At 48.6% G+C, this 24,713-nt stretch overlaps 1 protein-coding gene across 3 annotated transcripts in view; it reads right to left on the reverse strand.

Annotated features, from left to right (window-relative positions):
* The window catches only part of LOC138301948 (trem-like transcript 4 protein), a 219,034-nt gene that overhangs the window by 23,852 nt on the left and 170,469 nt on the right, over positions 1-24,713 (reverse strand). Inside the window, exon 4 of one of the 3 annotated variants that reach the window (XM_069242393.1) lies at positions 3,810-3,958. The exons of the other annotated variants lie outside the window; for them this stretch is intronic. Coding sequence (XP_069098494.1) covers positions 3,810-3,958 — 149 coding nt within the window. The remainder of the gene's footprint in view (positions 1-3,809; positions 3,959-24,713) is intronic. 3 annotated transcript variants of the gene reach the window in all.

Genomic DNA, 24,713 nt, shown 5'->3' on the forward strand with positions numbered 1-24,713 from the left:
CCAGCGCAGTTACCTCACATCCCATTGTCCCACTTTAGAGGTCAGGCAGCCGCCATTTCAGGGCCCCACATGGCTTCATTTCCAACTGCGTCACACATACCTAGGCCTAGACTCAACACACATACAGGCCACCTTTTGTGTATGATTGGTCTCCTGGGTAAACTGTGGGTACGTACCTCTGAGTTGTTTGACTCTGTGCTCGCTGTTGTCCTTCCTAGGCACCGCCCGCTGGGACATGTGAGGAGATGGCGGCATCCTCCGGTGTACCGACCGTTGGTGGACCTGTCGACAATGGAGGAGCGACATTTGATTATCACATACAGGCTTGACCGTGCCACAATCCAGGAACTGTGTACCCAGTTGGAGCCAGACCTGATGTCAGCAATCCGTCATCCCACAGGAATCCCCCCTCAAGTGCAGGTGCTGTCAGTGCTCCATTTCCTTGCAAGTGGGTCTTTTCAAACAACAGTGGCCATAGCATCAGGGATGTCCCAGCCTATGTTTTCCAACGTATTGTCCAGAGTGTTGTCTGCCCTTCTGAAACACAACTCCAGAGGCACCGTGTGTGGCTATTAGGTGAGCACCTGGAGGCAAATCAGTGGGAATGGTTGTCTGGGTCTGGGGCTATCCCTCCAGGTTAGTGCGTGCCTAACAGTTGTCCCTCACCATTTGCAGGTGACTCTGATTACCCCAACCTGTCATGGCTACTGACCCCAGTGAGGAATCCCAGGACAAGGGCAGAGGAACGCTACAATGAGGCCCATGGGCGAACTAGGAGGGTGATCGAGCGGACCTTCGGCCTCCTGAAGGCCAGGTTTAGGTGCCTCCATATGACAGGTGGGTCCCTATTCTACTCACCAAAAAGGTGTGCCAGATCATCGTGGCCTGCTGTGTGCTTCATAACTTGGCTTTGCGATGACAGGTGCCTTTTCTGCTGGAGGATGGTCCAGATGGCGGTGTTATTGCAGCTGTGGAGCCTGTGGACAGTGAAGACGAGGAAGCAGAGGAAGAAGACATGAACAACAGGGACTCAGTGATCCAGCAATATTTCCAGTGAGACACAGGTAAGAGTACAGACCTGCCTACTACATGTACTTTAACACTACTACCTCTCTACTGTCTGTCGTTTTCACACAGTGTATGGTCACTGAGTTGTCACTTTCCATTACGATTTCACAGATGTGGTCCCACTGTGTGACATCTGCTTAGATTCCTCATGGACTAGAGCTGTATGACATAGGTATGTTGACATTACAATTGAAAGAGCATTTTGTCACTGTAATTGCTAATACACTATTTCGAAATCACAGACAGACTCCAGATTGTTTTGTGCTTTAAGTGTGTTTATTTAAGTGCTCAATATTGGAGGGGGAAGTGAAATGGTGAGGGTTGATGGCGGAGGAATGTCCATGGCAGAGTCCAGTCTATTAGTCTCACAGGTGCATTGCCCAAATGGGCATAGGAAGTGGTACTGGGGCAGTTAAAGTATGGACAGGGTGACAAAGTGGGACAGTAGGATGACAATCATGGTGGTCTCATTTCTTGGCGGGGTCTTGGCATCGTGCTCTGTCTTTGTCCTGGATCTCAGGGACCGTTTGCGGGGTGGTTCTCCCTCTGCAGGGGGTGGGGTGCTGGTGTGGTGGTCCTGTGGCAGGGCGTCCTGTCCACTAGCGCCAGCGGAGGTGGTGGGCGGTTCATCGTCCATTCTAGTGTCAGGGGCGCCTTGTAGTGCCACAGTGTCCCTCCTGGTGTTGAGTACTTCCTTCAGCACCCCTATCATGGTGCCCAGGGTGGAGCTGATGGTTCTGACTTCCTCCCTGAAACCCATATACTGTTTCTCCTGCAGGCGCTGGGTCTCCTGAAACGTGGCCAGTACTGTTGCCATCGTCTCCTGGGAGTGGTGGTATGCTCCCATGATGGAGGAGAAGGCCTCGTGGAGAGTGGGTTCCCTTGGCCTGTCCGCCCCCTGTCGTACAGCAGCCCTCCCAGTTCCCCTGTGCTCCTGGGCCTCCGTCCCCTGGACCATGTGCCCACTACCACTGCCCCCAGGTCCCTGTTGTTGTTGGGGTGGTGGGTTATCCTGGGTTCCCTGTAGTGGTGGACACACTGATGATTGACGTGTCCTGGGGACGGAGGTATGGGCCCGCTGGGTGGGTGCTGTGCTGATGTTTCAAGAGGGGGGAAGGTCTGTGGTGGCCTGTGACTGGGTGAGGGGAACCGACTGTCCAGAGGTCCCCGATGGGCCGGGCTGGTCATCTAGATCCAGTTGGACAGAGCTGCTGTCATCACTGTGGGCCTCTTCTGTTGGTGGTGTGGACATGTGTGGACCCTCCTGTCCGGTGACGTTGGGTAGGGGTCCTGCAGGGGTATAAAAGGATGGTTATTACATCTGTGTGTGTCATGGTGTGCAATGGGTGGGTGACCGTGTACCCCAGTGCTTGCATTCCTGTGTGGGACCTTGTGTGAGGATGGTTTAGGGGGTTGTATGGGTATGTGCAGTGGGCATGCTTTAGTGATGGGTGTCCATGCTTTGTTGTTCCATGCAGGGCTAGGTGTAGGGATTGGTGGTTTGTGATGTTGGGACATATGTGAGGAGTTGGGGTGCTGGGGGTGAGGGTGAGGGTGAGGGTGGGGGTATGTGATGGCATGCAGGTAGGGTGGGGGATGCAATAATTAAGATTTGTCTTACCAGAGTCCATTCCTCCACCTACTCCTGCGAGGCCCTCAGGATGCAGTATCGCCAAGACCTGCTCCTCCCATGTTGTTAGTTGTGGGTGAGGAGGTGGGGGTCCGCCGCCAGTCCGCTGAACCGCGAGGTGGTGTCTTGAGACCACAGAACGCACCTTCCCCCGTAGGTCGTTTCACCTCTTCCTGATGTCCTCCCGATGTGGGTCATAATAGCTGTGGCGGAATTCCGCGGGCGGAGCGGTGGGTTGGCGGTCTTCTGCACGGCGGTAAGCGGCTTTTACCGCCAATGTTGTAATGACCGCCTTAATCATTTGTATATTTGTTTGATGAACGCTTGTTTCTGATTTTTATATATAACGTTTTGCAGTTCAAATTATCGAATATTATTAGGACGTGTCTCCTGCTTCCAGTAATTAATCAGTGGGTGTTCCCAGATTCCAGGAATGACTCAGTGGGGGTCCTCGAGTTCCCATAATGATTATGTAGGGTTCCACAGAAGTCAAAAAGTTAAGAATCATTCTTCTAAATGGTCTTGTCCCAGGGTGGTGATAAAGGTGGGAGGGAACATGGTTTAGTTGAGTGAAGGAAGAATATGGAATGTAAGGAAAGTCACATTGTGTTGTGATGGAAAATATCAAGGATGGCAACAAGGTTACGAGAAGGATGTAAAAGATTTTACCAAAACAGGGGAATAAGAAAGGTTCTTTGCAGACGAACATACCAGGGCGTTTTCTAAAGAAAGGAAGGAGGATAGGGTCAGACCAAAGAAGCTGAATGAATATTTGTGTGGTTAATTTTAGTAGCTCCATGTTAATATATGTAGACCCATTGAAACATTAGTAAAAATAGAGGTTTTTTTGTGCCGATGGTTGCGTTCTATTTTATTGCATTGTGTTTACGTATTTATGTATTTAACTATTGTTGTTTTTGTTCAAGAAAGGGGGATGTGTTCAGTTCTTTAAGACTGGTTGTACATTTTCCGTATGAGGATTCCAGAGCCCTAGAACTGGGGAGCAGCAGTTGCCAACCGCTGCCTGGGATTCTATATTGTGTATGTTTGTGGCTCCAATAAATCAGTTATATTTCAATTAAATTGGATTCTGCTACTTTGGAAAACTTACTTCTCTCTCTTTTTCTTGTGTTCTTTCCTCTCTCCATCGTTGCTCTCCTCTTCATTATCATGTACCCTGCAACGGCTACCAGCACTTTACCGAGGAGGATCCCAGCAAAGAAGGCAGTCACCATCCCAGGTGTCATCGCCAACAGTGAGCTACAGAAGACGAAACATGTAGGACATCTCATTATGGGAGGCAGGGGTTTATATGCGCAAATTACTATTGGTAGAATTGAATTATGGGGGGAGATAATTATGAAGGTGTTATGGACATGGAAGGCAAAGGATTGCTGGGGCAAAAAATAATGGATGTAAGTAATTTGTGGTGTCAGGTAATTTGTATTTTAAGTATTTATATAGCACAAACAAATGACAAGGCACACGCTGCAATGTGCAATCCTCGACAAACAGCGACAGGCAGAACGTCCACCAGGAAGGAGGTACTTTGTCACTTATCACTCCTTCTCACTACACAATACAATCTTTAACTACTGGTGCGAGGTGGATTCCAGCAGTTTTGTAGATCAGTCTCAGATGTGCCATAGAAAGGGGAGTGCTGAGCCTTTTGTAGAATTTATATATAGATCCCACATACTTATGTAGACAGTGGAGATCCTATCACAGGTAGCAGCTGGGGGGCCACTGCTATCCCCATACGCCTGAAGAGCTCACTCGGATTTGTGGTACCCTACTGTTCTGAAGACATTGGTAGGAGCTAACAGTGTTGTGGCAGGAAGAAACATCTGAGGGTACTGTTGTGTAGATTAGGACAATACTCTGTTCCAGGTTCTGCAGGAAGCCAATTCCCTTTCTGTAACTTTTATTGTGCCCACTTCACTCCTAAAATAGAGTCAGACAGACAGGAGGACGAGGGAGAAGAAAATGAGGTCCTAGAAGTAAGGCAGTCTTTATGAACATGGCGGTCTGGACCGCCACACTGGCGGTGGCGGTCATTACCGCCAACGGCATGGCGGTCCAGACCACCACATTCTGAACACAGTAGTGAACTGGCTCAGCAAAGCAGTCAGTTCACTACCACCCACCACCAGGCCAGAATCGACCGCTGGGCCGACTGTAGGCATATTTGACCAGGCGGTGGAGGCCAGACCGGCGGTGGGATTATGATCCCATTTCCACCAGGGATTTCCTGGCGGGATACCCCGCCAGGTAATCCCTGGCGGAAAGCATACGGATGACAGGAATACTGATTCCTGTCACCTGTATGTGACATGCCAGGCTCTCCTTGCCAATACAACTACCAATACAACTACCCACCCTCAAGCCCCTAGATCCACCCCCACCCCCACCCCCGAACCTGAAAACCTACCCCCAACCCTCAACCCCCAAAACCCCATGTAGGCCCCCTAGCTCGACCTTCACCATCCCCCATCCCTACATACAGGTTCCCCCAAACCCCAACCCCCCACATCCTCATGCACCCATTCACCTTAATGCACACACACATACATACACTCGGACACACATCCCCCCACACATACACTCACGCACATCCCCATGCACTCGCACACTCACACACACACACCACTTCCCCCTTCCCTCTCGGACGTCGTGCTGCTCCGGGAGGGAACGGGCTCCCTGGATGCTGCTCCTCCGCCATCGTCGCCTCTCCATACACCGCCACTCCTATAACTGCATCATTATAGGCGTGGCAGTGTCTGGACTGACATGGCGCTGAGGGTGGAGCAGCATCCACCCCGGCCACCAATCACCAGCATGGAGCATGGCGGCCCCCACCACCATCAATGGCAGTGAGGCCCCATGCGTCATTTTTTTGCAGGGTGCGGCCGCCGCCATTGGCGGTCTTCCGTTTGACCGCCAGCACGGTTGGCGGTGGGGCATCCCGCCATGATCATAATGAGGGCCTAAGTGTTGATGGATGCCATACTCAAGGAAATGGTAGTAAGAGGAGATATTTTCACAAGTTCAAGAGTAGCAAGAAACATTAGATGAGAACTCTGTATATTCACCCAGGGATGAAAGAGAATAGGTGATGTGCAATGCTAAAAGCAGCACACAGGCGAAGAAAAATTAAAAGGCGGGGTAATTTGGTGTGATGAAAGCAGTGCTTAATTTGATCCAGTGATTGCCGGTGGGGCGCACTGGCACTCATTTTTGGGGACTGGCACTTATTTGTGCTCATCAGACATTTACGAGAGCAAGAGAAGGAAACCACACAATGGGGAAAGAAGGAGGAATAGAAAGATGGAAAAACCATTACAAAGGGGAAAGTAAGGCTTTGCAAGAGTGCTATCTAGTGGGCCAGACTGTATCTGATTGTGGATTAAAGAGGCATGATGTGGATTCAAGATTACCAGCATTCATATTCGACGCGCCGACATTTAACAGCACCGGCTGCGGTCTTCTGAGTAGAGCTTTGGGCATTGCCTTTCATTTTTTTACTAGTTAAGCCCTGGATGGAAGGATGTGAGGTGGTTGCTGTTAGAACGAGAAAGGCAACAAAGGCAGAGCAGACCTAGAACATCTGAAACTTGGTGATGGGTAAGGTGTCCAGGAAGCTTTGAAAAATATGGAAGAAAGCAGATGGGTTAAAAGTTGACAGAAAATCTGGCACAGTAGCTTTAAGGTAAAACGCTTTAGAGACGTAATGGATGACAATATACCAGAAGGGGTCTGTGAATTACTTGTAGGCTAGTCTGTGAATGACCTGAATGCTGGTCTGTGAATTACTTGGATGCTGGTTTGTGAATGACCTGGATGCTGGTCTGTGAATTACCTGGATGTTGGTCTGTCAATGACCTCCATCCTGGAGTATGGCAACAGAGGGGAGCTGAGCGGGGGAACTGAGGAGGACATTAAAGTAGATCTAAAAGTGCAGGCTAATGTATGAAAATAAGAGCAACCCATGGCAAATAAAGGGAAGAAATCTAAACCAGGGAATGTAGTGCAAACGGTATACAGATCCATTAAACTTAAAACAGTAGAAAAGGTGGAAAGCTCACCAGAACAAAGACTCCTCAAAAAGTGTAATGCGGTCACAAAGAGCCTTGTACAAGTGTTTCATGGGGTGCAATTGGCACTATGGCCAGTTTTGATACTTGTTCTCCTTGGATATGCTTCTGTTTTAGCAAAGCCAATTGTCACAAACTTGTAGTTAATGATAACTGCCCGTCCAACTAAACGCGCAAGGTGTAATAATTTGGGCTAAAAGTGTGCAAATACATATTTGAGGGGGTCAGGGTGGGCAAAGGTCTGTGTTTTGTGGTATTGTTGTAATGCTATTCAGCAGTTAGGAAGCGCTCATTGCTGGTCTGCCAGGATGAGATGCCGGAGGTGGAAAGACCCCTCCTCACTTTTCCAAATGGCCAGCCACACCTTAGGCATCAGCCTTGTCCAGAGTTGTGATTGCTTCAAGGCAGCAATTACTGAACATCATTTCATGTTCCCCTCAAAACCCTTACAGGCCGACCCCATGCCGAAACATAGACTTTCCCAAAACAACTTCCATTCTGACAATCTCCTTCATATTCAAAAGGTTTTAGAAAAAAACTGTCTCATTAAATACTGGCATCCCCCTCAGGTTTTTGTTTAGGGCTCCAATCGTGTTATATGGGTGATTAGGGGAACAGCCGACCAGAGGGAGGTCTGTCCCCCAGGTGCATTTGGGCATGTGGTGGCACAGTCTAGATGAATGTGCTGTAGCTCATTGGTTATATATCCTCCATTTTGGGGCTGCCACCCACCGTTTTGTTGGGTAGGTGTACACAGTGGCAGTAGTTCACTCCAGTCAGTGAGTTTTGGGAATTTTGCTCAGGACTTAGCCTTAGGGTAGGCTCTTCGAGTGGCAGCTAGTAGAACCCCACTCCTTTGGAAAATAAATAAATACATAAATGATAGAAGGGCTGAGCACTTACTTATTGCTTCCATCTCATCTGCAGATCTGCGAGTGCAGGGGGGGCTGCAGCTGGTGGTGGAGGCTGGGTGCTTGGACATGGTAGTCAGTGAGAACTTGTCAGCGTGACAGTCATGACATGCTTCCAGTGCATGGCGGCGGCGGAATTAGCATGCTCGGCGCCATGCGTTCGTCGCTGTGTTTCTGCGGGGCCTGAGGTTCTGGGAGTGAGTAGACAGGTGGACTTGGGAGAGCACAGTGCGGCTATCACACCTCGAGGGGACAGGAAAGCATGCTGCGGTGTGGCCTGCTGGACATCGGTGTGGGACAAGGAGATAAGCACGCCCCAAAGGTCAGTTATGGCCTTGCTGGGGGGACGGTACTGGGAGCCCGCATCATCATCGGCTACACACCAGTCTTCGTAGGAGCCACACACAAGTAAGTTTGGTAGGGCTCCTCAGGGTGAGTTGGACCATTCCAGGGGGGACAAAATGACATGTAGGATGCAGCAGCAAAGGCCCCGAGGGTAGGGGCAGGAAGCACCTCAGTAAAGAGGATCCACAAGGTGTGGCAGGGGAAAATGCTCATGGGAGCACAGAGAATTGTCAGAGCCAGAGGAATTAGATTATGAAGAAGAGAGTATGGAGGAAGGGGAGATTGTGGAGGAGTCTCCTCCTTGTAGGGTGTTGCAGGCGCGAGTATCTGGGGATGGGTGGACAAAATAATGGTTCTCGAGGTAGTAGTTTGCAGATGACAATAGCACAAAGAAGACATATCGAGGGGAAGAGCCAATGCAGGAACAAAGCGGCAGGCTTTGGAGCAGGTGCTGTCTTTGATGCCAGGTATGAAGGACAACAAGGATCAAGGGGTGGATATAGGGTGCGGACAGAAGACACAAGACCGTACAGAGGTAAATATGTAAAGAATACTGGGGTAGGGACTCTTGACTTAGGGACATGGAGTTCTGGCAGAGCTACAGAAAGCAACATGGAGAAAGAACCCAAGGCATTGGGGTTAGCACAGGCAGAAGTGGCTGCTGTGCCAGTCGAAGAAGGAAACAGTGAGCAGGGAGGGGAAAAGAAAGCAATGATTTAAAAATTAAAAAACTCTTATACATGGGAGTGACAAAACCATTGGGGGTGCGCCTTATGTTAACTACAAAGGAGAAGAAATGGAAAGGGGAGTACATTGAAATGTTTAAGTTATTGCATGGGGAAGTAAGGGCAAAGGAAGGCTCCAAGGAGGAAGAGTATAAACTGCAAAAGCGCCCCCATGACTATAGAATACTGGATGGCGGCCTATTTAATATATGCCAGTGTCTACTGTGAGACACACCCAGAGAGGTGCGTTGTCCTCTTAAAATACATGGATGTGATCCGAAAAGTGCAGCTATTGTTTGGGGGGCAACGCCTGGTGCAATATGATGAGGAGTTTTGGCTGAGAATAGCGGTAGACCTGGAGGTAAATTGGGTGGAAACTGATCATGATTTATGGCAGCATATGATGGGCCCGCAAAATTTGGCATGACTGTTTTTACAGTCAGTGGGCTTCCAACTGTGTACTGCCCCTTTCAAGTCCATCCCACCCGGGGTGGAGTGGGATGCAGAGAACAAAACATAGGGAGGAGTTACAGGTGCATGCTGGGACTTCAACAAAGGTATGTGTACCAGAGAATTTGAAAGTTCTGGCATGAATGCTCAAAATGTTCAGGTAAACTTGCATTGGTCCAGTGGTATGGGGTGGCAGGGACAAGTCAAGGGCAGCAAACAGGGCACTCATCAGCCTCATGGCAACAACCAACAAGGACACAAGAAGTAGAAGGTGGCAAGGGGACACAAGGGGCTGGGGGAAAAGGCAATTACTCTGATTAGACTGGAGAGGCTGGAGTATTGCCTATCCTTTTTTCCGGACAGGGAGACTGTGCAACATTTGCTACTAGGTTTTCAAGAGGGTTTTCGGTTAGGTTACACAGACCTCAGAGCATGGAGGTGGGCTGAGAATGTTAAATCAGTCAAGGTACACACAAAGGTGGTTCAAGAAAAACTGTCCAAAGAAAGCATGGAAGGCAGGATGGTAGTTAAAAACTGGCCAATGCAAGACTTGATTGTCTCCCCGATAGGTGTAGTGCCCAAAAAAAAGAACCAGGATAGTACACGCTCATTCAACATTTGTCATGGCCAGATGGCTCATCAGTGAATGATTTTATCAGCAACAAGCTTACATCAGTGTCATATTCTTCAGTTGATGTAGCTATGGGGCTTATTGATAAGGCAGGAAAGCAGCATCTATGGCAAAATGTGACATCAAGTCAGCATTCCGGCTGCTACCAGTACAACCAGACTATTTTCAACTCATGGGCATACAATTTGGAGGTCAGTGGTACATGGATAAAGCTTTGCCCATGGGTTGCTCCATGGCATGTGCACTGTTCGAGAAATGTAGTTATTTCTTACAATGACTTTTTACTTGACATACTGGGCATGCAGGTATAACTCATTATTTGGATGACTTCTTTCTGGTCACAGATGCCGGCTCTTTGGAATGGCAAAGGCTTTTGGCAAGTTTAGAAGAGCTCATGGTGGCGTATGGAGTGCTGCTGGCCCCAGAAAATAGAGTAGGACCATCAGAGGTAATTTAATTTTTGGACATTGAGTTGGATTCTAGAAATGTTGAGGCGTGTATCCCCCAGGACAAAATGTTGGCAATGCAGCTTTTGCTAAACAATATGTTCATAAAGGAAAACGTTACTGTAAAAGAAGTTCAGACATCATTAGGGCATCTTAACTTTGCTTGTAGGGTTGTCTGGGCAGGCAGAACATTTTGTAGGAGGCTCAGCCTTGCCCTTTCTGGCCTCTCCCTGCCACATCATCATATACAATTGTCAGCAGGAGTTAAGGAGAATTTAAGAATGTGGTGCTCCTTTTTGGATTCCTTCAATGGGATCCCCGTTTGCGGTCCTTAAGACATAGAATGGGATGTTCAAATGTTTTCAGATGCGTCAGGAGGTGTAGGTTTTAGCATTTACTGGCAGAGAAAATGGTGCGCAGAGGAGTGGCCCAATTCTTGGAAACAGGGAGGGCGAAGTGCTGCATTCTTTAAATAGTTCCCTCTGGTGGTGGCAGTACATGTGTGTGGTGCATTGCTACAGCACAAGAAAGTTGTCTTTAGAATAGATAACATGGTAGTAGTACAGGTAGTGAACAGGCAATCAGCCACAGACTCTCAAGTGCTCAAGCTACTGAGAGTTTTCGTGATGGCATGTCTCAAGTATGACATAGTATCTACAGCTAGACACGTTCCGGGGGGGACAATGACATTGCGGATGCTTTGTCTCGTTAATAGTGGGAGAGGTTCCATGGACTTGCCACAGAGTTGGAAGGAGACAAGACTCAGATGCCACCGGAAATGTAGAAGATAGGCGACAAAGTGTGCCTTAGCTGGTGATAGACTCACTGTCATTGTCCACGAGGAAAGCATATGTGCAGGCTTGGGTAGAGTTTCTGGGAACGGGGCAAGTCGGAGAGCAATGGAGTGGGAAAGGGTGGAATGCATAGTACAGTTCATTATCGGGTTATTAGAAAAAAGGACAATCTAGGGTTACAATAGCAGGAAAGTTGTCAGGTATAGCATTTGTAGGCAAACTCTCTTGGGGTTATATACCCTCAGCAGGGGAATCAGGTAGGAGGATTTTGGAAGGCTGGGCGAGGGAACAGAGGAGGTTCAGGTTGTTACAAAGGCTGTTGACATTGGACATTTGCAAGAAGCTAGATGACACTTTGCCAGGAATTTGCAGCACGAGTCTTGAGGCCATGATATTTATTACACTCATGACGTGGATATTTTTTTGAGCATTCAGGGTATCTGAAGTACTGTGGAGCCACAGGCACAAAGGGTTGAGTTGGGAAGATGTCAGCATGCAGACAGATGGGGTTCGGATTTATCTTCAGCGCTCCAAAACAGACCAAAGGTATCAAGGAGCATCAGGTTTCCTGCCAGCAAAAGTGGTTTTGTCCAGTAACATGGGGTATGTGTTTAAAAGATAGCATGTCCTCCCAGGCGGACCAGGTTTTTCGCCACAAGAACGGGAGGGAGGTCACAGCCAGTCAGTTTCTAGGCATTTTGCGTAAAGCATTCGCGATTTGGGGATGAAGGGCAAGGAGTATGGTATGCATTCCTTCAGGATTGGAGCGGCAACTGAGGCAGGGCAACATGGTTGGTCACGAGAGGATAAGGAGACTGGGCAGGTGGTCCTCCGATTTTTATCAGCATTACATTAGAAATGGAGAGCAGGGTGAGGGGTTAGCAGAGAAACTGCCCAGGATTCTAGCTTTAATTTCTTTTCCAGGTACCGTGCAGGGGCCAGAGTCTGCTGGTATTTTGATTTGGATCATTGGGCACTCGTTTGTCAAGTGGGCGGCAAAAGAAGCAGGAATTTCCAGTTTTGGTAGTGACCTTGGATTGGGGAGCAAAACAAAAACATCTCTATTTCCTGTCATGGTAGAGGGGGGATGCGATGGAAAGATGTACTGCCATTTTTAAATGCATTAATGCGGGGAAACATGTGCCCAGATGTATTGCTTCTTCACCTGGGGCGAATGACTTGGTTGTGCAAAAAGGTTTAGCGGTTATACAGGAAATGAAACAAGATATTTGTAAAATAAAACTGCAATAGGCAAGCTGTTTATCTGTTGAACAGAGTTTGTGCCTAGGAGAGCCTGGCAGGGTGCTCATAAGCTTCCAGTGATTGACAGGACCAGGCGTAAAATAAACAGGGAGATGAGGCGTTTTTGTAGGGACTCAGGGGTAGGTAAGGTAGCTCACAAGCATTTGCATTACGAGGCATCAGAATTCTTTCAAGGCGATGGGGTGCACTCATCGTTGTTTGGCATGCGTTTATATCTGCTGGAAATAAGAGAGTTCATGAAGGAGACTTTGACACTCTAGAGTAGGTAGAAGAATCATGTGTTGGGGGGAAGAAAAAATGGTAGTGGGTTTTCTCCTTCCCCCTTGTTTTTCTGGTGGTGGGTGGCCCACAACTTACAAGGCTTCACAGAAGGTTATTGGGGTTTCTTGCAAGGGGAAAGGCAGGCTGGAAAGGAGGGTATCAGAAAATTTACAACAGAAGCAGATCAGAACATTAGGTTACCTCACAGGAAGTTACTGCAGGTACTTCAAAGATTTAAGGTTATATTTGGAGAAGTTCAAGTTTACAAATTCTTGGAGTGCATTAGATCATGTTGTACACTGTGGTTGGTTAAGTTTAAGGGGAGGGTGGGCTTTAGAAGTGGGGGTAAAGAGCAGGAGGCAGTTTATGTATAGTGAGGTGTTTAGTTTTGTAAGGCCAGGGTATTCAACTGTAATGCACACCTGTTCCAATAAAGCGGCCTTTTTCACACACAAGTTTGGGAGTCAGTGGTCTGGTTTGTTCTCCATCATTGCCCAAAAGAGGATCGAGGCAAAGAGAGGGATAACTTGTGTTGAGGAATCTGTGACACACTACAGCGCAATCTTCCTGGTATCAAATTGGGCAGCTTGGTCAACACAACAAATCCCACACCCCAGCTTTTATATTTGACATATGTCTCAACCAGTTTATTAGCCCACCCATTACATTTACTTCTGGCAGCGGCAAGACCATTGGGGACCTCACGCAGCAGCTTGCACGTTGTTATCACACTTTTATTAGAGTGTCCAGGCATCCCAGATTTGCTGGGACAGTCCCGGTTTTTCCCCAACTGTCTGGCAGGTTTCGAACAATTTAGCTCATGTCCCTAGTTTTAGAGGCTCGACTGAAAACGGTGAGAGGTGCCTTGTTATGTTTTCCAAAGCAGCGACAAATAGAAGCTGTTTTTGCTTAATTTGTGAACAAAAATGTGCCGATGCCAAAAGCTCTCCTCTGAAACCCATGGCTGCTGCAATTAAATGTCCAAGCATGAAATACTGAGACAGCTTAATCCTGAAGCCATCTCAGGCCTCTTTAATCCATTTACAACCACTCCCTGTGCCATCAGCTCACTCTTGTAGCTTTCAGCTTTCACCCTTTGGGAACAGAAGCTTTTGCTCGCAGTAAATTCTTGAGGCAGAAAAATAAGTTCCAGGCCTCAAAAATAAGTGCTGGTGTCCCGTACTGGAAGCCACATTCTCAAATTAAGCACTGGGTCACCCTAACGTTTATACAACTATGGAGTGTGTTCTCTATGTCACGTGGTGTGTTTCTTTGCTAGCTAATACAACAGAGTGTTTCACAGAAGGGGGTCTTGCAAGTAAAGCCATCAGTTGGTGGAGTTACAATTGCACCATGAAGAACTGTGATTGCACCAACGTTTTTACATGGAATATCTGCATGTCTGTCAACACACTTTGGGGCTCCTACTGCTTTTTTATGTGTCCTCTGAAAACTTAAAACAAGCATTTGCAATGAAATAGGTCTCACATTTTCCTGAGTTAGAGATATTAACGTTGTAAATTCATAGCTGGACTTTTCTTGCCACATAAATTGGTCAATCCTGCCTCATAATTTCATATTTTCCTGCCATATAATTCCAGTGGCCCAGCATTTAATTAAAGCACTTCCATTTACCTTCTTCCTCTATCTTAAAACATATACAATTATCATATAAACCTTTATCAGAAATAAACATTTGCCACTAGAGTGTAATGGTCAAAACAACATAACAAAAATATAATTTGGGACGGATTGAAGGATGAAAGGAAAGAGGGAGTCAGGATTAAAGATGGAGAGGACAAGTGGCGTAGCAATGGTGTCATGGACCCTGGAGTAAGAAAGGAAAATGGTTGACTGCATTTTCGGTAAAAAAAATACAGCAGTAACTAGAGTTGAGTGAAGTTCATAGGTCTCTGAGCCCCGCCTACTGCACCTGTTGCTCCATTGACAACTAGGCCTCAGGAGAGAAAGAGGATAAGGCAGAAAAAGAAAAGTGAAAGGAATACAACAGAGAAAGGGAAGAAAGAGAACGGGTCACAAAGAAATAAAAGAAATATGGGAAAGAAGTAACAAGAAAATGAAACCACAACTAAGAGAAGACATAGAGCAAATTTGTGAGGTAAAAGAAAAAAGGGACAGAAGCTAACGAAGAAAGATACGAGGAAAAAAAAATGAAAGACGTGTGAAAAGAAAGAGAAAAATGAACATTAGAAAAAAAAGGGAGATGAGAGAAACAAGCAGCGAAAGAACCAGGGCATGTACATACTAACACATTTCCCACAGAAACAGAATGGGGAAACCACTTTGACACTTCGGGTCCTGAGAAGTATCTTGTGGCTTCCACATACAGACGGGAAAAAGAGGGATTTATAGCAAAATGTGAATTGACAGATAAAGATAAAAAGAAAAACCAGAGAAAGGAAGGAAGAAACAGCTAAACAAAAATTGAAAGGACACATACTGAGTCAAAGGAAAGAGCAAATAAAAAAGACAAAAAAAAGAATGAAGGGAAGAGGAAAAAATTGTGAAAGAATAAACGCCTGATGAAGAAAAGAGAGAGGAATGAAACAAGGAAAGAAATAACCAAGTTTTTGTGAGTTTGAACGTGGAGGTAGCAAGAGGAAGAAGGAAATATAAAAAAGGGAGAAGAGTAGAAATAAACAGTTGAAAGAAAGAGTGAAACTGGGAATGTGTAGATTTTAAGAACTGGAAAGAGAAAAGTGGTGGAGAAATAAAACATTGAGAGTAAACAGAGAAAAGGAAAGAACGGAGTGAGATAGGTGAAACAAACCCTCACAAATAAAGATGGCAGCTAAGAATAGAACGAATTGGCTCCCCAACGTCCTCCAACAGAAATCAGAGTGTGGAACAGCAGGGGGCACTGCAGAACAGCAGGTGGTGCCTTAGCAGAGTTGTATGTGAGCTCCAATACATAATATTGGGGTGCTTCAGATCAGGATTGGGGGTATAGACAGAGCTGTGTCCCCGCTCAGTGCTGGAATAACAGAAAGGAAGCACATGAGGAATGGGGAACGTAGTGCTGTTTATTTCCTGGTATTGGAATAATGCAGGTTAGGGTTGAGGTGCACTGACACAAGTTGTATGTGGGCTGCAGTACTGGAATAGTAATGGGCACACAAGGTCAGAAGTGACATATGTTAATGGAGCTATGTGTGGAACCTAGTATTGGCGTGCCAGTGTTGCTGAGTGTTAGCCTGTTGGTGCCCTGGTGAAGTTGGGAGTGGGGCCCAGTATGGAAGTGGCATTGCCTCTGAACCACAGAAGCGAGGAGTCCTGAAGGGTGTGTGTATGAGCCTTAGTAGTGATAAGTAATGTGCACTCAATGTTAGAATTGATGGATTCTGGAACAGCAGTATGTACTGCCTGTAGGAACTGAGGTGCTCTGGCAGACAGCGTGTGTGGGGGTTCCTGGCACTGGCATGGCTGAGGGCTTGGAGTGTGTGAACGGAGGTGCCCTGATGGAGCTGTGCCCTAGTCCCAGTACTCGAGCAGCAGAGTATACTGACTGCAAAAACTTGAAGTGCTCTGGCAGACAGCGTGTGTGGGGTTCCTGGCACTGACACAGCTGAGGTCTTGGAGTGTGTGCACTCATGGAGCTGCAAGTGGGATCCCAGTATGGAGCCAACGGGGGCACTGTTTCTAAGGATTGTGGAGCTCTGGTAGAACTGGGTGCCTAGCCTATTAGCAATTACAAGCGATCCTCTGCCTTTGCTCTCAGCACACAGGCAGGCACACTTGGTAAAGAAAATACAGGCCAACGAAGGGTGGGAGCAAACAGCTGTGAGAGGGTGCAGAGAGCCCACCAAGACCAAATGTGACCAAGATAAAAGCCTGATTTATAGCCTTGTTTACAGCTACGCTCAGGTAACAAATGCTCTAAAAATGAAAAGGGAAGCTTCCCTGGACAGGAGCAGGAAACAAATAAAAAAAGTCCCCTACAGACCAGATAAACAGGAAAAAGTGTAATTGTACAATAGTTGGTCCCTGCTCCCACACAGAAGAAGGAGGGACACAGAGGCATGACTGACCATTAGCAAGCAAGGATTTTTAAATGACACTGAAACTAACAAATTAAATATCCGGAAACCCTCAGAAGAAGTATACTGAAAAGTGTACAAGACGTTGTATGCTTATGCTCGACCTAACTAAATAGATCTGCAAAGTGGGTCGCTCTCCAAATCCTACAATCTGCTTCACACACAGAGACTGACAATTACAAATAAAACATCTGGCATTGTAGCGTTATAATATGCCTGATACTCTCCAGTCTTGTGTGGTCAAATGATCAATATTATGAGATCAGCTCATCACTCCCAGTTCTTCCCCTGCCAGTAACCCTGCTTACAGTTGTGCGTACAGCTTCTAAAATGTTATTGTGTGTGAGTGGTCGTGCTAACCTTCACATCTCATTGTTATGACTTTGTAAGTGTCTACAAAGATGTGTAAGGTCCTCTGACTGTTATTTGGTGATATTGTTGTGGACCAAAGACAGTGCAGGTCTGTGCTATCAATATTAATATTCAGTAAACTATCAAAAGCGGAAAATGTGTTCTGCAAAAACGTACAAGAGACAGGACAGCTCAAAAGTCTTATGATGAGGCTTTTATCTGAAAGTTTCAGTGCTGTTGCAATATAACCCTTATAGTCACTGTCAAGGAGCTGCTCATGACTGAAATTAATGAGGGGGAGCGAGGGGTAGTCCTGATCCTGGTAAGCGGATTCTTAACTACGTAAGAAAACACTATGGTACTGTTAACGCTGAAATTTTACTAATGAATAGTCATGTATTCTTAATGTTAAATCTGCATAGAAAATGAATTAATATAGAGAAATAACATACAACTTTGAAAATGTGCCTACTTGAGTGACCACTAATATTCGCGAAGTATACCTATTAACTGCTTATTATTGTAAATTGCCATGCTCATGTTTGGATTATTGTAATAGTATGTTATATTAAGGGTCATGTATTATGTATTTGGGTCCATGCAACACCAATGCATGGACCCCCATCACAGACCTGCATGGACACCCATCACCCCAGCATGCACACTAGTGACAATCACTTAGCCAAACCAAGCACAACTCACACAAGCCAAAGCTGCCTTGCTAATAACACCATAGAGGGAAACATATCCATGCACAAGATGGCACACGCAGATACAACAACACTGCATTTACATTCCCAAAGGACCCCCACTCAACGTCACCGGAGAGGAGGTGCCAGCCACATCCAGTCCCCCCCCTGAAGAGGCCCACAGTGATGACAGCAGCTCTGCACGCCTGGATCGCGATTACCAACCTGGCCCATCAGGGACCTCTGTACAGTTGGTGACCCAGCCACAGTCCCAAACCACCACAGAGCCTCCCCCCTCAGGAAACACCACCACAGCACCCACCGAGCGGGCCCATCCCTCTGTCCCCAGGACACGTAAATCAGCAGTGTGTCCACCACTACAGGGAACCCAGGCAATCCCACAAACACAGGACGATCAGCGACTTGGGGTCAGTAGCAGTGGGCACACGGTTCAGGGGACAGAGGCACAGGACAACAGGGAAGCTGGGAGGACTGCTGTGCGACAGGGGGAGGACAGGCCCAGGGAACGACTCTCCACGAGGCACTCACCAACATCCTGGGAGCATACCACCATCTCCAGGAGACCATGGGCCAGATACTGTACAAGTTGTCAGAGACCCAGTGGCTGCAGGAGGGACAGTACCTGGGGATCAGGGAGGACCTGGAAGACATCCACACCACCATGGTCACCATTGCAGGGGTGCTGGCAGACAAGGCCAACACCATGAGGGAGGCAGTGGCACACCAACGGCCCCTGACACTAGCCAAAATGATGAACAGCCCTCCACCTCCACAGGCGCTAGTGGACAGGAGGCCCCACCACAGGACCAACAGGGCCCCATCACCCCACACCCTGCAGAAGGAGAACCACCCCGCAAACAGTCCCTGCGATCCAGGCAGAAGACAAAGAACATCGCCAAGACCCCCACCAGGAAATAGGACTCTCCTGATTGTCACCTTTCTGTCCCACTCTGTCACTCTGTCCACCTTGAACTGCCATTGCTCCACTTCCTTTGCCCCTTTTGGCAATGCACCTGTGATACAAATTGAACGGACACTACCCTGGACTTTTCTCCATCACCAACCCAGCACATTGCAATACCCCTCCACCTATTAGCACATAAATAAACACCCTTTGAACAAATTCAAGTATGGAGTCTATGAATTATATGACAAATGTATTAGTTTCACAAACTGTAAACATTGCAGTTCAAATGTACTGTAATAGTAACATAGGTATGACCTGTAGTGGGCAGCAGTAAACACACCAGGAACCAGAGTGGGGCACAGAGATCTGAGAATAGAGATGGCAAAGGGTACTAAGTGGCCATAGAAATAGGGAAATCAGGCTGCCATGTCAATGTCAAACACAATACTGCAGTGGAAGGTGAAGTAACAGTGTCTTACCTGTGTGTCACTGGAAGTAATGTTGAATGAGTGTACTTCTGTTGTCCACATCTTCTTCCTCTGCCTCCTCTTCGTCACTGTCCACAGGCTCCACTGCTGCCACACGGCCATCTCCAGGCTCATCCTCCTGCAGAAAAGGCACCTGGCGTCTCAAGGCCAGGTTGTGCAACATGCAACATGCAACAATGATCTGGCACACCTTCTTGGGTGAGTAGTACAGGGATCCACTTGTTAGATGGAGGCACCCGAATCTGGCTTTCAGGAGGCCAAAGGTTCTCTCAATGATCCTCCTTGTTCGCCCATGTGCCTCATTGTAACATTCCTTGTCCTGGCATTCCTCACTGGGGTCAGTAGCCATGAGAGGTTGGGGTAACCAAAGTCACCTGCAAATATTGGAGGGATACCTGTTAGCCACACACTCACACTTAGGGCCAAACCCACACCCATATACCTACATCAACTGGGTGGGGATCATGGGTTCACCTATTAGCCACACCCAGTGCCTCTGGAGTTGAGAAATCACATATGCAATGCTGCTATTCCTCAAGATAAAGGCATCATGCAGAGAGCTAGGATACTTGGCATTGACATGGGATATGTACTGGTCCGCCAAACACACCATCTGCACATTCAGAGAGTGAAAGCTTTTTCTATTTCTGAACACTGGTTCATTTCTCCAGGGGGGGGGGCGGGAATGCAATATGTGTACCATTAATGGGACCAATGATGTTGGGGATATGTCCCAGGGCATAAAAGCCAGCCTTCACTGTGGCCAAATCCTCCACCTGGGGGAATACGATGTAGCTGCACATGTGTTTCAGCAGGGCAGATAACACTCTGGTCAGCACGTTTGAGAACATTGGCTGCGACATCCCTGATGCCATGGCTACTGTAGCTTGGAAGGAACCACTTGCCAGGAAATGGAGCACTGACAGGACCTGCACTAAAGGGGGGATACCTGTGCGGTGGTGGATAGCTGAAATCAGGTCTGGCTCCAATTGTGCACACAATTCTTGGATTTTGGCCCTATCAAGTCTGTAGGTCAGGATAATATGCCTGTCCTCCATTGTCGCCAGGTCCACCAGGGGTCTGTACATGGGGGGATGTCTCCATCTCCTATTCATCCTCAGCGGTTGAACTCTAGGGTGAAAAACGGTGAGCAGAGGGTCATATTCACACATTTGTTAAAATAAATGTGCATTTCTTCCTTTACAGAAACAGTATGTGAACTCGAGAGTCAGTTGATGTGCCAATGTTTGCTGTGACACAGTTAGGTGCCATGGCCTGTGCCCCCCTGAAATGGTGGCTGCCTGACATGTGAGGAGAGACAAGTGGAAATTAGGTAATTCCACTGGCGGTGTGTGCCGTTGCGGTCAGCGGTCGATGACCGCCGCGCACAATCGCATTGGTTATCATTGGGCCCTATGGGTTCCAGGAGCCAATGGTGATGTATGCCGGCAGTGACGGTACGCACCGCCACGGACATGACGTAACTTTCTATCTGTTCACTCACTTGCTACCTGACCTTCAACAGGAGAGTACCTACACTGCAAGTGCTGCTGTGACCTGTGTCTGGAAGCAACAATGGCTCGAGGGTCTGGTGAAAGGGCCCCCCCTCTTCACTTCGGAGGAGTTGGAGAGACTGGTGGATGGAGTCCTACCCCAGGACACTTTACTCTATGGTCCTCCAGGCAAACAGGTGAGTATACTGTGAGCATGATGTGTGGGCCATGAATGTATGGATTGCTGTGTGTGTAAGCCTCGTGTATGGGGGTTCTGAGGGGTCCTGGGCAGAGTGCTGCATGTATGGTGGTCAATGTATGTGCATAAGGGGATGGCCCCTTATGTGCGTAAGGGGATGGGGGGATATGGTGGGCCATGTGTATACCAGTCCGGACGGTATGACTAATACCTTTTCTGCTGTATTTTTCCTGCAGGTCAGCGCCCATCAGAAAAAGGGTATTTGGCGTGCCATCGCCAAGGAGGTGCGGACCCTGGGGGTCTTTGACAGGCAGAGCACCCACTGCCACAAACGGTGGGAGGATCTGCGCCGCTGGGCAAGGAAGACGGCGGAGGCCCAGCTGGGGCTGGCCTCCCAACGAGGAAGGGGTGCCCGTCATACCCTGACCCCCTGATGTTCCGCATCCTGGCGGTGGCCTTGTCGCGTAGGCTCTCATTATTCTAATGAGACTACTGGATTTTGAACAGCAAGATCATCCACGGTGTGGGAGACTGAGTCTAACCCACCATGGGTGACACTTGTCCCTCTAAATCCGGACTTTGCTCCGGCTAACTAGTAGTGCCTCATCTCCCCCAAGAGGTAAAGATGATTGGGCAGCCGAGCGCATGACATATTGTACTTCTCAGGGAAGTTGTGGTCTGGTTCTCTCATTCACAATTCGGTCTCATATATAAATGACAATAAAAAGCAGTATAAGTTTTAAAGACTGGTTTAATAAAACAACTGCATCTTAGATAGCAAAGCGTGAGCTGCAATAACCAGGACGACACAACATGACAATATTAAAATGGTGATGAGGAGAGTGAAGCAAAAGAATAACGCTATCATATTGTCACTAGAACCTATGGACTATTTCCTGTCTAAGTCATAATCTGAGCACAGCATGTTAAGCTCTAGTTCTGCCTTTCAGTTTCCCCCCGGGAGGACATCAACCCTCATACCTAAGCAAAAGCATGTAGTCTGCGTTATTATCTGCAGCAAAGCATTCAGCGATCAGCATACAGTTGTGGTTCCCTGGCTGGAATCTCCCTCTTTACGTGTAATGGGACAAGGAAGTGTTTTTATAATAACACAGCTGATGTTCTAAGAAAATGTCCCTATGTAAGGATGTGTATTTTATACGAATGTTGGAGACTAAACTTCTACCACGTTCACCGGCAATGTACCAAACTGTAGCCTTGACTGAAGCACAAAGTGATCATGAATGTCTTGTTTGAAAACACAGTGCTGGGCTAAGCAAAACAGTTAGATAGATGAAAATAAAACAAGACCGTAAAACTGGTTATTGTAAAAATAACAATGCGAAGCCAAATAAAATATATCTAGGTCAAAGTGCACAGCGGCCTAGTGTGTTAAACTAACGTGCATGGAGCTATAACTAAAATGGCTACACAACAGCCTATCCGGAGTTGGATGGGCGCTTGAAGGCATCACAGCAGCCACAAGGGAGTGAGTCAGATTCTGAATCATGACTTTGCGCGCATTTTACCTGGGTGGGGGATGCGGGCTGTGGGTGCCCCTGGGCCAGTGCGAACATGGCAGGGTAGGTCCCATGTTGGGCAGGCTCTGATGCACTCCAACGCCAATAGTGTTAGTGGGCATTTACTACTGGGCAGGGTCCTGTGGGTTTCAGGTGTGCAGCTAATGGCGTTAGGCATTGTATCCCATGGGCTGGTGACCAGCATTGTAACTGGTAGTGCATGGCCTAGTGCATAGGGCTGTTCCCTGTGTGTTGTGTACGCCAACTGTAGTGTTGTTGCTGGCATTGACCAAGTGTATCCTCTGTCTCTCCCTCCCTTTTTGTTTTGTCACCCTGTCCTTGTGTGCATTAGCATTATCTGGCAGAGGAGCAGAGGCACCGGCGATGGAGGGAGCTGCATCCCACATGGGCCTGGAGGCCGAATCCACCAAAGGTGAGGGCACCAGTGGGACGGAGGGCGAGGGGAGCACCATGACGGAGACAGGAGGGGGCGATACCGACAGCGACTCCTCCTCCGATGGAAGCTCCGTGGCTGTGGCGGAGACCTCTGTGCCCACCCCAACAACAGGTACAGCCACCACACCACACTAGCACCGCCCTCCCAGCAGCCCTTCAGTGTGTTTCCCGTGCCCGCTCACGTAGGAGGGTGGGCATCTCCTTCGCCCCAGCTACCTCAGGCACTGCCCCAGTCAGCCCTGCTGCCCTCAGTGAGGACGCTATTGACCTCCTCAGATCCCTCTCTGTTGGGCAGTCAACCATACTGAATGCAATCCAGGGTGTAGCAGGGCATTTGCAACAAACAAATGCATACCTGGAGGGCATTCACTCTGGTGTGGTGGCCCAACAGAGAGCATTCCAGGCTCTGGCCTCCGCACTGATGGCACCCATTGTCCCTGTCTCCAGCCTCCCCCCTCAAACTTCCTCTACCCAGTCCCAATCCCCTCAACCTCAGCCTATCCCAAGCACACCTTCAGACCAGCAATCACCCAATTCAACACACAGAAGTGGTTCAGGCAAACACAAGCACCACGCTTCATCTCACAGGCACTCACACAAGCACCATCCCCATGCAGACACACCAACATCCACTGCCTCCACTGTGTCCCCCTCCTCCTCCTCGTCCATCCCCCTCCCAGTAGCGTCTCCACTCACACCTACATGCACTACATCCTCATCCACTACCTCCATCACCAGCACGCCTATCACTACACACCCCTCACTGGCAGTCACCACCCCCACATCCATGCACACGTCCCACTGTGTCTGTGACTCCCTTCTCCCAAAGTACACAAACGCAAGCACACACCCACCAAACAGCCATCCACCTCAAAACAGCATCCAGCCCATGCACCTGCACCCAAACACAGCAGACTGGCAAAACCTACAACCACTACCTCTTCCTCCACTCCCAAACCTTCACCCTCTTCCCGCCCCAGTGTCCCTAAGAAGCTTTTCCTCGCCAACATTGACCTATTCCCTAGCCATTCCCCACACCGTCTGTCACCTCGGGCCAGGGTGGCCAGACCCCAGCCCAGCAACTCAGCAACCCAGTCCATGGCCACTGTGGTTTCTGCAGCTGTGAGAGGCTCCAAGGAGGCACCCGTCAGCCCAGCCAGTGTGCCAGCAACACCTGCCAAGGCCAAGAAGGGTCCGCCACCTGGCAAAGGCAAAAGGGGGACAGCAGCCAGCAAGGGGAAGGAGGCAGAACCAGCCAGTAAGGGCAAGTCAAAGACTCCAGCTGGCAGAAGCAAGGAGGCACCACCATCAGCCAAGGGCATAAAGGGGCACAGAACACCAGCTATGGCACCTCAGCCGTTCAAGACTGCAGATGAAGGCCTGGAGGCTACCACCACCACTGCCTGCGCCGCCACCTGCACCGCGGCAAGCTCCGCCATCTGCCCCGCCGCCAGCAGCACCACTTCCATCAAGCGGAAGCCCCAGTGGGCAGCCGTCCGAGGTTGCAGGTGAAGGCCTGGAGACTACCACCACCACTGCCTGAACCGCCACCTGCAGCGCAACTGGCATACACTGAGCAGCCGTCACCACCGGAGAGCTGTGTGTAGTGGTGACTACATGGGCTGCAGTGCATCCTGGCCCCTGCAACACCTGTTGGTGTGACACCCAGGTGAGAGACTGTGACCTTGTCCCATCTAGGATGAAGCACACTGGCACAAGGCCCCCTACAGAACCAGTGGAACAAGGTTTCCACTCAGCCCCTCCTTGCCAGGATGAAGCACACTGAGCACAAGGCCCCTTCCAGAACCAGTGGAAGAAGGCATCCACTCAGCCCCTTCTTGCCAGGAGGAAGCACACTGGGCACAAGGCCCCCTCCAGAACCAGTGGAAGAAGGCATCCACTCAGCCCCTCCT

This window comes from Pleurodeles waltl, chromosome 6 (genome assembly GCF_031143425.1).
Source record: "Pleurodeles waltl isolate 20211129_DDA chromosome 6, aPleWal1.hap1.20221129, whole genome shotgun sequence".
Classification (NCBI taxonomy): Eukaryota; Metazoa; Chordata; class Amphibia; order Caudata; family Salamandridae; genus Pleurodeles; species Pleurodeles waltl.